The sequence below is a fragment of the Lampris incognitus genome, chromosome 11 (assembly GCF_029633865.1).
Source record: "Lampris incognitus isolate fLamInc1 chromosome 11, fLamInc1.hap2, whole genome shotgun sequence".
Classification (NCBI taxonomy): Eukaryota; Metazoa; Chordata; class Actinopteri; order Lampriformes; family Lampridae; genus Lampris; species Lampris incognitus.
Genome location: NC_079221.1, coordinates 25,381,892 through 25,395,101, shown reverse-complemented (window position 1 = coordinate 25,395,101; position 13,210 = coordinate 25,381,892). Strand labels below are relative to the sequence as shown.

At 44.6% G+C, this 13,210-nt stretch overlaps 1 protein-coding gene across 1 annotated transcript; it reads right to left on the bottom strand.

Moving 5' to 3' along the window:
* Positions 1-1,024: 1,024 nt before the first annotated feature.
* LOC130120324 (interferon alpha/beta receptor 2-like) lies at positions 1,025-12,785 on the bottom strand. Its single transcript, XM_056288875.1, has 7 exons — positions 12,725-12,785; positions 12,199-12,331; positions 10,928-11,109; positions 8,433-8,593; positions 4,123-4,282; positions 3,866-3,984; positions 1,025-1,141 (listed from the first exon to the last, which is right to left on the bottom strand). The coding sequence occupies exons 1-7, from the start codon at positions 12,768-12,770 to the stop codon at positions 1,025-1,027; spliced, it is 918 nt and encodes a 305-aa protein (XP_056144850.1). The 5' UTR covers positions 12,771-12,785.
* Positions 12,786-13,210: the final 425 nt, after the last annotated feature.

The following is a 13,210-nucleotide window of genomic DNA, read 5'->3' as shown; positions in this document are numbered from 1 at the left end:
AGTGAGCAGTATCTTAATCATTAAAACTACAAGAGTGAAAATTAGTGTGGTGTTTAAGTCCTGCCTAAAGAATACTTGAGCCTACTTCGATTCCTGACTTTTTGTGCAATATGTTGGTGTCCAGTAGAATGTAGAAATGAATGTGTGTGTGTTTTATGTTTTTAATTCTTTTTATATTGCTCTTTGCACTGATAAGAACTGCACTTTCAAACTTCGTTGCACTTGTACAATGACAAATAAAGCTCTATTCTAGTCTATCATCTCCGTTTCGGCAGCGTGAAATCAATTATTAGTGCAAGCTAACTCAGAAAAAAAAGCATGTCAGCCATTGATCTGTTCTCAACTTGACAAAAAAAAGCTGATGCTTCTGATGGAAAACCATTTTTATCTTTCCACTTCCTCTACCCTAGAAAGAGTTTGAATTATTTTAAACACCCAGCACCAATCATGTAAAGGAACTTATTTCCCCATAGACATACTGTGTATAACAACTTGTTTCTCAATTAAAACTCAAATTGAAAATGGAAAAGGTAATCTGGAATCTGATCCGAAGCCTTTACCTCTCTCGTTTCACCTGTCACATTTTATTGGGATCCCCTTCCATAGTGATTACCTCTAACTTTCCTTCTCCCCCTTAAACAGGTTATTCTGAATGCTGCACATGCGGCAGTTGTTATCCACCCCATTCCTTCTTCCAAAGAGGTTGTATTCTGCCATACCCATAACTTTTTCAATCAAAAATGCTTAATTTGGACCCCAGACCACAGCCCTCCCTCTCAACCTCTTCCTCCATCTTACATTGGCCCAAATCTACTGCCTCAGCCCCTAATGCTTCTCCACCCACCCACCCACACACACACACACGCACACACACACACACACACACACACACACACACACACACACACACACACACACACACACACACACACACACACACACACACACACACACACACACACACACACACACACACTGTTATAGTGACACCAGGCAATAGTCGTTCTCCCCAGCTACTGAACAGTTACTGAGGGCAGGGGTTGAGGAGAGCCAGCGTGTAGTCTGTGGCGTTGTCATCTTGACATTGGGTGGTTGAGATTTGGTCATGCTCCTTTGATATGGCGTCTTGAATTTCTCCACCCTGGTGGGATGTGGGTAACTTGGGATGAAGTAAGAGAAAAACGGAGCAAGAGAGAAGGACCCAGTGAAAAGCGGGGGTTGAGGTGGGGTGGGGGGGCAGAGTGTATATATGTCAGTATATTTGTCAGAAAATTGTTCTATTCATACTTTTCTTATAAAAAGACAAATCTCAAAGTTTAAAAAGAACATAATGTATTGCTTTCATTGCTTACTCACTTATTTCCCAGCAAGAGAGTAAATAGGCAAAACTACATCCCTGTGGCTAGTGAACCAATTTGATTTTTCAAGATCTTCCTACAACATACAGTAAGTGTACTGCTAAATATTTTTTCTTTTTGGACCCCCCCCTTTTTCCCCCAATTGTACCTGTCCAATTACCCCACTCTTCCAAGCCGTCCTGGTCACTGCTTCACCCCCCTGCTGATCCAGGGAGGGCTGCAGTCTACCACATTTCACCTCCAATACTACATGTGGGGTTCCCAGCCGCTTCTTTTCACCTGACAGTGAGGAGTTTTGCCAGGAGGATGTAGCACGTGGGAGGATCATGCTATTCCCCCAAGTTCCCCCTCCCCCCCGAACAGGCACCCCTACTGATCAGAGGAGGTGCCAGTGCAGTGACCAGGACACATACCCACATCTGGCTTCCCACCCGCAGACACAGCAAAATGTGTCTGTAGGGACGCCCGACCAAGCTGGAGGTAACACGGGGATTCGAACCGCCGATCCCTGTGTTGGTAGGTAACGGAATAGACCACCGTGCTACGCAGATGCCGGTATACTGCTAAATGTTTAAACACAACATCTGGGTGCTGATTAAAAAAATAGCTGGTTGATTATTACAGTTGTGAGCAGGGTCCTTACGGAAAGTCAGGAGCTCCCTTGAAAATATGATTTGGGTCTCTAAAATATTAATTACCATGTTGTTTTACTACAATTTTACTATGCACATTTCTATATTGTTTTCAATAGCAATACATTATGTTGTACATGCATTCTTGAATTAGAAACTTGTGAGCTTAATAAGGGTGATGCATCACTCATTGACTATGAAGATTCAGTTGTGCCGTTCCTACCATTGCCATGCAAATATGGGTCGAAATAACAAACTGACCATAAGAGGTGAATTTCCTTATTGCTGCGTGGTCTTTGCATGTGACCCATCCATTTCGTATTTGATGGGAAATTATTGTGGTCTATTCTGTCTGGCCGTGTTGTATCATAGGTGGGTTTTTTTTTAATTTGTCTCTGAGGCACAGATCTGCTGATTTAGAGCAAGTATATACACCGATCAGCCAAAACATTAAAACCACAGACAGGCAAGTGAATAACATTGATTATCTCATTACAATGGCCCCCTTTCAAGGGGTGGGATATATTAGGCAGCAAGTGAACACGAAGCAGGAAAAATGGGCAAGCATAAGTATCTGAGTGACTTTGACAAGGGCCAAACTGTGATGGCTAGATGACTGGGTCAGATCATCTCCAAAACAGCGGGTCTTGTGGGGTGTTCCCAGTATGCAGTGGTCAAGAGCTACCAAAAGTGGTTCAAGGAAGGACTACTGGTGAACCAGTGACAGGATCACTGATGCGCGTGAGGAGTGGAGGCTAGTCCGTCTGGTCCGATCCCACAGAAGAACTACTGTAACTCAAATTGCTGAAAAAGTTAATGATGGCTATGATAGACAGGTGTCAGAACACAGTGCATTGCAGCTTGCTGCTTATGGGGCTCCGTAGCCTCAGACTGGTCAGCCTGTCCACTGTCGAAAGCTCTTACAATGAGCACGTGAGCATTAGAACTAGACCATGGAGCAATGGAAGGCAGCGGCCTGGTCTAATGAATCACACTTTCTTTTACATTATGTGGACAGCCAGGTTCGTGTGTGTTGTTTACCTAGGGAAGTGAGGGCACCAGGATGCACTATGGGAAGAAGGCAAGATGGCAGATGCAGTGTGGTGCTCTGGGCAATGTACAGCTGGGAAACCTTGGGCTCTGGCATTCATGTGGATGTTATTTGGACACGTACCTAACTAAACATTGCTGCAGACCAGGTACACCCCTTCATGGCAACGGTATCCCCTGACGGCAGTGGCCTCTTTCAGTAGGATAATGCGTCCTGCCACACTGCAAAAATTGTTCAGGAATTTTTGAGGAACATGACAAAGAGTTCAAGGTGTTGCCTTGGCCACAAAATTCCCCGGATCTCAATCTGATCGAGCATCTGTGGGATGTGCTGGAAAAACACGTCCATGGAGGCCTCATGTCACAACTTACGTGACTTGAATGAGCTGCTGCTAATGTCTTGGTGCCAAATACCAGAGGACACCTTCAGAGATCTTGTGGAGTTCATGCCTGGATGGGTCAGAGCTGTTTTGGTGGCACAAGGGGAGACCTAGACAATATTAGGCATTAGGCAGGTGGTTTTAATATTTTGGCTGATCGGTGTGTGTGTGTGTGTGTGTGTGTGTGTGTGTGTGTGTGTGTGTGTGTGCGCGCGCGCGCGTGTGTGTGTGTGTGTATTAAGATAGATTTAGGAAAAAAGATTTGATGTGTATATATATATATACTATGTATGTATGTATGTATGCATGCATCACAGATGTATTATTATCAATGACTCATTGTAAGTCCCCTCCATGGTTCCCCCCAGTGTAAAAAGTTAGCTCCCTGGAAGCCATCATGTAGTTTATATCCTGGTTACAAGCCACACAGAATCAGAGCCATTACCAGAGTTTTGAGCAGTCTTGGTAAGTTTGGCAGGATCAGGTGACTACCGTAGATGGCCAATCCAATGATGAAGAACAACAGCACAAACAGCACGCACAGCAGACCCAGAACAACACACACTGGAACAGGAGGAGGAGGATGATATGTTAAGGGCTGGGGTTTTATGTCCGTTTACAAGTTAGCAAAGGCAGAGAACTCACACTGTGGCATGAACTGAAAATTCAGAAATAAATATATATATATATACATCCACCTACTTGAGCAGTTTGCTGGAGGGCTGGTGAAGGCACAGTAGGGTCTGGTAGGGACAGCATGGGGGTTGAAGATAGTTGTCACAGTGACTGTCACACAGTACTCAACCCCTGGCTCCAGGTAGCTAATCAAGGTCTCCGCTTTGTAATAGATGTTAAGGCTGAACTGCAAAACAGCAGACAAACTATGCCACAGGGTTTTGTCAAACGGCTGTGATGACATAGAGGAGTGTCCCAAACAACTATGTGATGGTGAGGTGCCTGGTTAGTGGGAAAAGGGAGAATCAGGGGCTTTAGGAATTCTTTCTTTCGGTCCCTGCTTTATCAACAGCCTAGTAACCAATCAGTATCGATTCCCTTTTCAGGAGCAGTCCACGGTGGCTGCATCCAAATGTCCTATACTGCAGATGAGTGAACTCAGCCCTCGTGGACTTCAGTCAAACATACTGTGATGCTGACTTAAGTGCTCAGCGTTGTTACGTCAAGCGTGTGAGGGTGCAGGGCTGCGAGGGTTTAAAATGCACTATTGACATGGGATAGTCAAAACTCACTCCTTGCCATGGAAAAGACCAATCCCAATGACCAATGCAAAGACAAAAGATCTGCCACCGGAAGCAACAGACATGTACACAGTGGCCTCTGCGATGATAGCTTATGTTGTTGTGCATTTGATAATAACAGCACATAATCAAGGGGCCAAGGGTTACATTATTAGGTCCTTTATTTATGTGCACAATATCAAACCTCCGTATCTAAAATTGAAAACTTTTTTTTTTAATAAGTATACACTCAGACTATATGACTTGTGTATAAATCACATTGGAAGAAATTCTTTGGCTGTTTATTCGTCAGTCTTTTATCCATTTATCCAAATAAAGGTGGCAAGGTTAACGAGGAATACATTTTCCTCATTGGCCAGATTAGCTACCTCCCTGTTGTGTTATCTCTGCCTCACAACCAGTGCTCAAACTACATCCCACTTGCCACCACTAAACTGATAGGTTAGATTCTGATTGTAATCTTTTTTTTTTGAGGGGGGGGGTTTCCCCCCCTTTCTTTCTCCCCGATTGTACCCGGCCAATTACCCCACTCTTCTGAGTCATCCCGGTCACTGCTCCATGCCTCTGCCAATTCGAGAAGGGCTGCAGACTACCACATGCGTCCTCCGATACATGTGGAGCTGCCAACTGCTTCTTTTCACCTGACAGTGAGGAGTTTCGCCAGGGGGACATAGTGTGTGGGAGGATCATGTTATTCCCCCCCAGTTCCCCCTCCCCGCCGAACAGGTGCCCTGACCGACCAGAGGAGGTGCTAATGCAGGAATCAGGACACATACACACATTCGGCTTCCCACCTGCAGACACAGCCAATTGTGTCCGTAGGGACGCCTGACCAAGCCGGAGGTAACATGGGGATTTGAACCAGTGATACCCATGTTGGTAGGCAACATAACAGACCGCCACACCATCCGGATGCCCCCTCTGATTGTAATCTCATTGACGTTTGATCCTTCCCTTTAAAATGGACGTGAATCATAACAACACAGTCGATGTTTAAGTACTGATGTTTCGTCACTCTCCTCTCTTGGTTTAGTTTCTGATTCCTTATCATCGCCCACCAGGTCCCTATATACAGTTGAGTGACACATTTGTGGGCTGGGAAGAAGAAAATGTAAGATGTGAAAGTCACTGTCACTCTCTGTGTTGGCGTACAGTGCTGCTTATCAGACTGAGCACATTCTCAACACCGGCGGATGCCGTGCTGTTGAGAGGCGGATGTGGGTAAAACCACACACAGTATTCACATGAAAAACAAGCCCTTCAGAGGAAATATGCAGCCTCCAATGTAATAGCCAGATGTATGTTTGTTGTTTTTCTCATCCATATCTTGGGCTGCCTGTGTCTTTCGAAAAAAAAAAGAAAAAAAAGAAAGAAAGAAAAAAAGAAGTGTTGCCTTGTGGGTTTTCTGTTATGATTTCTTGAAAATCCCTCATGTTCTGTCCCTAGTTTTGAACCATTCAAATGCACGCAACTTCAGCTCTGAGAAAATGTTTACTAGGCTTGGTGTACAATATTCAGTCGACATTGAGTGTTTACAAAGCATGGCCCGTAAGTGTCATTCTCTTTGCAGCGGACCTGTTTGTCTTTAAGCTGATCTTAGTTGAGATGATCAAGGCTATAAATATTTTGGCAGGAGACTAACACGTGGTATCGCCAACACACACTTTCTCTCTATATCTCTGGGGTCAGTGGTGGTGACCGTCAACATGGCACCCAAGCTCACGTTCTCTTTTGGGGTTGAACAATTCCACGTTGTGATGAACTTAACGCTGATAAGAAGTGCATAGTGTTCTAGTCCGTTTCCTACCAACATGGGGATCGCCAGTTCGAATCCCTGTGTTACCGCTGGCTTGGTCAGGCGTCCCTGAAGACACAATTGGCCGTGTCTGCGGGTGGGAAGCCGGATGTGGGTATGTGTCCTGGTAGCTGCACTAGCGCCTCCTCTGGTCCTTCGTGGAACTGGGGGGAAATAGGGTGATCCTCCCACGTGCTACGTCCCCCTGGCAAAACTCCTCATTGTCAGGTGAAAAGAAGCAGCTGGTGACTCCACATGTATCGGAGGAGGCACGTGGTAGTTAGTCTGCAGCCCTCCCCAGATCAGCAGAGGGGATGGAGCAACGACCAGGATGGCTCGGAGGAGTGGGGTAATTAGCCAAGTACAATTGGGGAGAAAAAGGAGGAAAATTCCAAAGTTAAATAAATAAAAGACAATAACAGGATGGGGTTTTTGAAGTATATGTTTTTTGGGTTTAGCACCACAGTAAGAGTTTCTTATTGGGAAGACGCATCCAACTCCCCCATTACAAAAACAAAAGGCAATGTTGTTGTGAATGCTTGGCCACTAAGCAGTTACCCATGTGGTTACCTTTCCGACATATGTGGCTTGAAAAACAAACTATGAGGACTAAGAGGTTTCTGGAAAGGGGACTGACTACCTTTCGGGGTGAGAAAGCTGGAGAGGGTCCTTCAAAGAGATGATGAGCTTTCTGTATCAAGTCAGCTATATTAAGATTGGTGTAGTGGGGTGTTGCATTTTATCGGAGGAGTGGCAGAGATGTTAGACCCCATCCGCTTTTTCGGTCTATCACTTTATCAACACAGGTAGCCACTACAACCATGCCTCAACTCCGAGAGACTCAAGAGATACAGAGTAGGCTCGGAGTTCCTCATGTAGGGAGTTAAAAAAAATACATATAGCGTTACTTGTAGGAACAGAGAACCGAGTAACCATACCAATGTGTGGAACCAATTATAACCTCTTTTCACTAATCATCATTACAAATTCAAAATTCTATTCATTTTGATAGATCATTATCTGTACAGTTGCTCAGCAGTCTTAAACCTGTCTTGCATTGGGTGGGTGTTAAATGCCTTGTGCAAGATTTGTGTCACATTATGCTGTAATAATTATAATAATGCATTTATTACACTATTATGTTGCCTTTTAGTAATAATAATAATAATAATAAATCAATTTATATAGCGCTTTTCTAACATTCAAAGTCGCTTTACAATAAACGGGGTGAAACAAGACAACAGATAAACATAACACAGACATACAGGGGGTGGATGGGAAGAGGGGGCTACGAGAGGGGAAAGGGGGGCTATGAGAGGGGGAAGGGGGGCTACGAGAGGGGGAAGGGGGGCTATGAGAGGGAGAAGCGGCAGCCACACACGACGCCAGCAGTACTCTCCCACTTAAACAGGTACAAAAGGGCAAGAAAAACAAAAAACAACAGCACTGTAGACAGTGATTTTCTGTTGGGGTTTACTCCCATAGCCTATTCCTCTCCTGAGGTATCCACTAGGCAGTGGCACTATTTAACCCATAGCTGGGGGGGGGGGGGCTATGGGTTAAATATGCCTTAAGAGCTCTGTTTCCAGTAAATTGCTGTCAGTCATTATATTTTAGAGTCAGCCACTTTGGTGACTTGGCTCAAAGGTGTTAAAGTTTTGTGAGCCTTTATGCTCATTTTGTTCCATAGTATAGCATTCAGAAAAGAGGTCATTGGTATATCAAGGACATACACTGACTAGCTTTGTATACTGTATAGCCACAGGCTAAATGTAGGATAAAAGCTTAATAGGTACCAAATAGTATCTAACCAATGTGAAATAAAGAAATAAAAAACAACAGTACAATTACTTTGTGGAATTACAGGTAGGGGTGAATTCCCTTTCCTCCACATGGCAAAATAAAACATCTCTCCCTAAACTACGACACAAAGAGAAAATACGCTCGGACCACGACAGTACCTGTGCCCCATCCCTGGTTCTGCGCACCATGTAGTGCAATGTCCTGTAGAGGTCCTGGAGCTGCTTGTACTGCTTGAACCCCAAAGTTGTTGGAGGACTGACCTGCAGGATCAAGCAGTTCCCACAACCAGACACTGAGACATCAGGAGGACCCAACACAGCTGCAGGATAAAGGATTAAAAGAAAGCGCATGGGGAAAATTACTTTCTGTCCATTGTACATTAGGGATGCACGATATTGGACTTTTGCCGATATCCGATATGGCGATATTTTCCAGCTCATTTTGGCCGATTGCTGATACCGATATATGCATATATATATTTTCCACCTAATTGCAGAAAACATCAAGTCTCTTCTGTAGTGGACTGAACTGAATCTGCTACACAGACCACGAAAGCCGCACGCATCACGCTACTGATCAGTGATGGGAGGTTCAACTCTTTTTACTGCCTCAAGTTTGCACCAGCATTAGTCGGCTTGGCTGCTGGCGCCGGCTGGGCTGGCTAACTTCCAGTTTAGCTTGAGACGAGTTGTCACTTCCGACTCAGTGAAAAGAGTTGTTCGTTTTGAACGATTCGTTCATGACTCACGCGTCGCTACTGCTGATTTCTAGTTTTACATGGCTGCTCTGTTATTTTTTCTCTATGCACAGGTACATGGCCCTCCGACAGGTAACAACTACATGTTATCTATGTAAAAACGAGTATAATGTGTTTAAAATATGATTAAAAGAAATACCTCATTGTACCAGAGGCAATGCAATGCAGCAATGCAACCTTGTGGGTTTTCCTCCATTGCACATTCAAATACTAAATCAGAGGCGTCCGCGTAGCAATAGCGGTCTATTCCTTCACCTACCAACACGGGGTTCTCCGGTTCGAATCCCACTGTTACCTCCGGCTTGGCCGGGCGTCCCTACAGACACAATTGGTCGTGTCTGCGGGTGGGAAGCCGGATGTGGGTATTGTGAAGTTATTAAATCTAATTCCAAGGCAGCAATGTAATGTTTAAATTCCTTTATTAAGTTATTCAGCTTTCATGCTTGGCTACTACTACTACTGTAACGTGCATGGATAAGTAGACACGCTGGCCGCTGGCTGGCGGGTCTGACCCTTTAGTAGAGCGGTTAGCGATGTCTCCTGCTGTGCGGGCGATACGGGTTCGCTTCCCGGCCGCGGCAGTTTCTGTGGGTGCGTGGCCCCCTCGAATTCGCTACATTGGTGGCAGCGGTGGGATGGTGAGACCGTAAAGGCCATCAGGAAGCGTATGCGCCCAGAGGCGTGAAGGAGCTGATATGCTTAAAGCGCGGGGACGCGCTTTCGAAGGAGGATGTTAATGTAACGTGCATGGATAGGTAGACAAGTTGGTTGCGTGGCCCCCTCGAATTCGCTACATTAGTAGCAGCGGTGAGATTCGAACCCACGCCTCCGAAGAGACTCCGCTGCCACCAATGTAGCGAATTCGAGGGGGCCCCGCAACCACAGAACCTGCCGCGGCCGGGAAGCGAACCTGTATCGCCCGCACCGCAGGAGACATCGCTAACCGCTCGACCAAAGTGTGATTGCCACATTATTTTCAACATCTTAATGACTAAAGGTGTCACTGATACATATACTAACTAAACTGCATTGCTGATTTGAAACTAAGACATTTGCATGTCCTTTACCTGAACCAGGATTTGTATCCCAACCCTAACACCTTTCAGGTTGACCTTCTTCCACAACACTATCCATCGCACAAACGATACACGTATACATATACGTGCACATACCTCGATTGGGGCACTTATTTACCCCTACACACGTATGCATGCATGCACATGCACACACACACACACACACACACACACACACACACACACACACACACACACACACACACACACACACACACAGTTTAATAATAATAATAATAGATTACATTTATATAGTGTTTTATCTTGATACCCAATGCGCTTTACATTGAAGGGGGGGAACTCACTTCAACCACCACCAATGTGTAGCACCCACCTGTTCTCATGTTTAACTTGCCCTAATATAAAGCGCAATGCACTACTTTTTTTTCTTTTTTGGACCCCCCCCCTTTTTTTTTCTTCCCAATTGTATCCGGCCAATTACCCCACTCCTCCGAGCCATCCCGGTCGCTGCTCCACCCCCTCTGCCAATCCGGGGAGGGCTGCAGATTACCACATGCCTCCTCCGATACACGTGGAGTCACCAGCCGCTTCTTTTCACCTGACAGTGAGGAGTTTCACCGGGGGGACATAGCGCATGGGAGGATCACCCATTCCCCCGGTTCCCCCCTCCCCCCTGAACAAGCACCTCGACCGACCAGAGGAGGCGCTAGTGCAGCGATCAGGACACATACCCACATCAGGCTCCCCACCCACAGACACGGCCAATTCTGTCTGTAGGGATGCCCGACTACACATTTACTATATGTACAGCATGTACTATATGAAAACAGTGTGACTGGTTTAGCAGAAGGTATCTTACTGTCAGTCAGAGGCTGGAATAGTCCAGAAATTGTCCAGTTGGATGAGTGAGTACTTGTAAAAGCTTGTACGCGTGCCTGGTACTGATTCAATGGATCCGTCATGGCTCTGGTTAGATTACAGATTCTCTGGCTGGCGGTCAACTTCAAACAATCTGACACCAGCTTCCAGCTGCTCCTCCGCCTAGATAGAGTAGAATGGGGAGGGAATGTGTTGGGGGGGGTTAACTGGGGGTTGCAAGATCAAATCCCCCAATGGTGGGCTTGGTTATCAATGAGCACCCCCTCCCTCATCCACCGCTGCCCCATTTGCTTTGATCAAGACACTTGCTCTCCATATGCCCATGTGGCTGAAGCTGCACAACTGGACAACTGTGGCTATACTGGGAATCTCCCAGCTTTTGAAACTGGATGAATATGAATCAGGTGTTATTTGTAAAGGGCATTGTGTCCTCAGTGAATATTCTATGCTATGCCACATCAAGACTAGAAAATGAAAATATGACATGCCGTTCTGATAAAACCAAGGTAAAATGAAATTAAAACTAGTTGTGGGGGACGTTTACCATGCTGATTAGAGTAAAAGTGTTGATAACTTTCACAATTGAGTCAAAAGGAAAGTTTGAGTATTTGTCTTCCTGGGTAGTCATATAATTGTGTCAGAGCTTCTGATGTCAGCATTTATTCAGATTCAGTACTCAGGAAACCAAAAGAAAGGAAGGCAGGGAACTGCAGACCAGAAAAATATACTGAACAACAGATAAACACATGTAATACCAAACATAATAATAATAATAATAATAATAACAATAATAATATCAAGAAGAAGAAGCACCCAAAACAGTAGCTAAAAAAAAGTTTATTAAGCATTCAAACAATTAATTCAAATGTAAACAACAAACCCAATTTCCCCTCGGGGATGAATAAAGTATTCTGATATCAAAAATTTAAGTAAAACAAGGCATCAGAAGCTAAAAGTTATAAAAAGGTCAAACCAATGGAAAAATAAGATTACTAGGTGAAATTATATGATGAACAATTCCCACAATCTGAAAGCTGACTGATGATTCATCTAGCCAAAGCTCAAGTACATTAATGACAGATACTCAGTCATAAGGCGTACAAGTGATAAGGACTTCATAAGTACCACATACAACCTTATTAAAGTTTCCCACAATGACAATTTGAACCCTTAACTGAGACAGCATTCGGCCATGCTGATATATGAAATATCTTTTAGTTTCTTCCCATTTGGAGAAGCTGTATAAAGTACCTGAAGCGGAGAAAGTGAACCCTGAAGAATGTTCCTGTAGGGGTTCCCGGGCCCGGCAAAAAGTTCAGTGTGTGTTCCATGTTGAAGGAATTGATGGACACATTGAGGGGGGCAGGAAGATGACTGCCAGCCCCTGGAAAGAGGAACATTTAACATGAGGCAACATGAGAAAAAAAAACATGTATAGTCATATCATACCTGTTGACTGACAAAAAAAAGTTTTTTGAATGTTCTGTTGGCAGAATCTTCAATATGTGAATTTCAACCACTGGCCCTTTAACACATGTAAACAACTTCAAACTAGGTCAGCTATAGATTTTTACAAATGCCATAAACTATTGCCCCACCTCCTCATCACACACACAAATACAAAACAAAGGTCATAAGTTGGTAATGCAAAGACCAGGGAGTGCCATACAACCATACAGTGCTTGCAGCAGAAGACTACGCAGACAGGCATGCACATCTTTTCAATCCGACGAGACAAACTCCCTTAAAACCTTTGATTCAATCCAAGGAACATTACCATAGTGTAAAAACTGAAGAAGAAGAGGTATCCAGAGCTTCATCATCACTCCATGGGCAGTGTGGTTGTGACTGAACTTCAAGTCTGAGATATACAAGGATGAGAAATCTGCTGTGTTTGGGTTAAAGCATAATGTATAGTAACAGAGTGGGGGGCGCAAAACGTCATTTACTCTGGCCTACAGGACTGAGTTTCATTTTCCCCTGAAGTCCCTCCCTGTGTTTTTCTACCTCAGCTCTCCTGTATTTAACCCCTCCACAGTGCGCGCCTCACATCTCACGCTCTCTGGACCCATGCACGTTACGTTGGGAACAGCTAGCTGTATGGGGTCGGTGGTATGTCATCTGTTTTAGCTTATGGGGTCAACATGTTTGTGCATGCTGTGGCTTTTAGAGATTTGTAAAATGTAAGCTTGGAGAAATACTACATAAAAGCTAGCCTGTTTGCATGAAAACTTGGTACTTTTACATCAATGACAAAAACATT

Bases quoted from the DNA above. Each gene is read 5' to 3' on its own strand.
- LOC130120324 (XM_056288875.1), bottom strand. From the start codon at position 12,770: ATGATGAAGCTCTGGATACCTCTTCTTCTTCAGTTTTTACACTATG. The intron at 12,332-12,724 runs GTAATGTTCCTT...TCCTCTTTCCAG, and splicing joins TCTTCAGTTTTTACACTATG to GGGCTGGCAGTCATCTTCCT. The intron at 8,594-10,927 runs GTAAGATACCTT...TTTATCCTGCAG, and splicing joins ATTCCAGCCTCTGACTGACA to CTGTGTTGGGTCCTCCTGAT.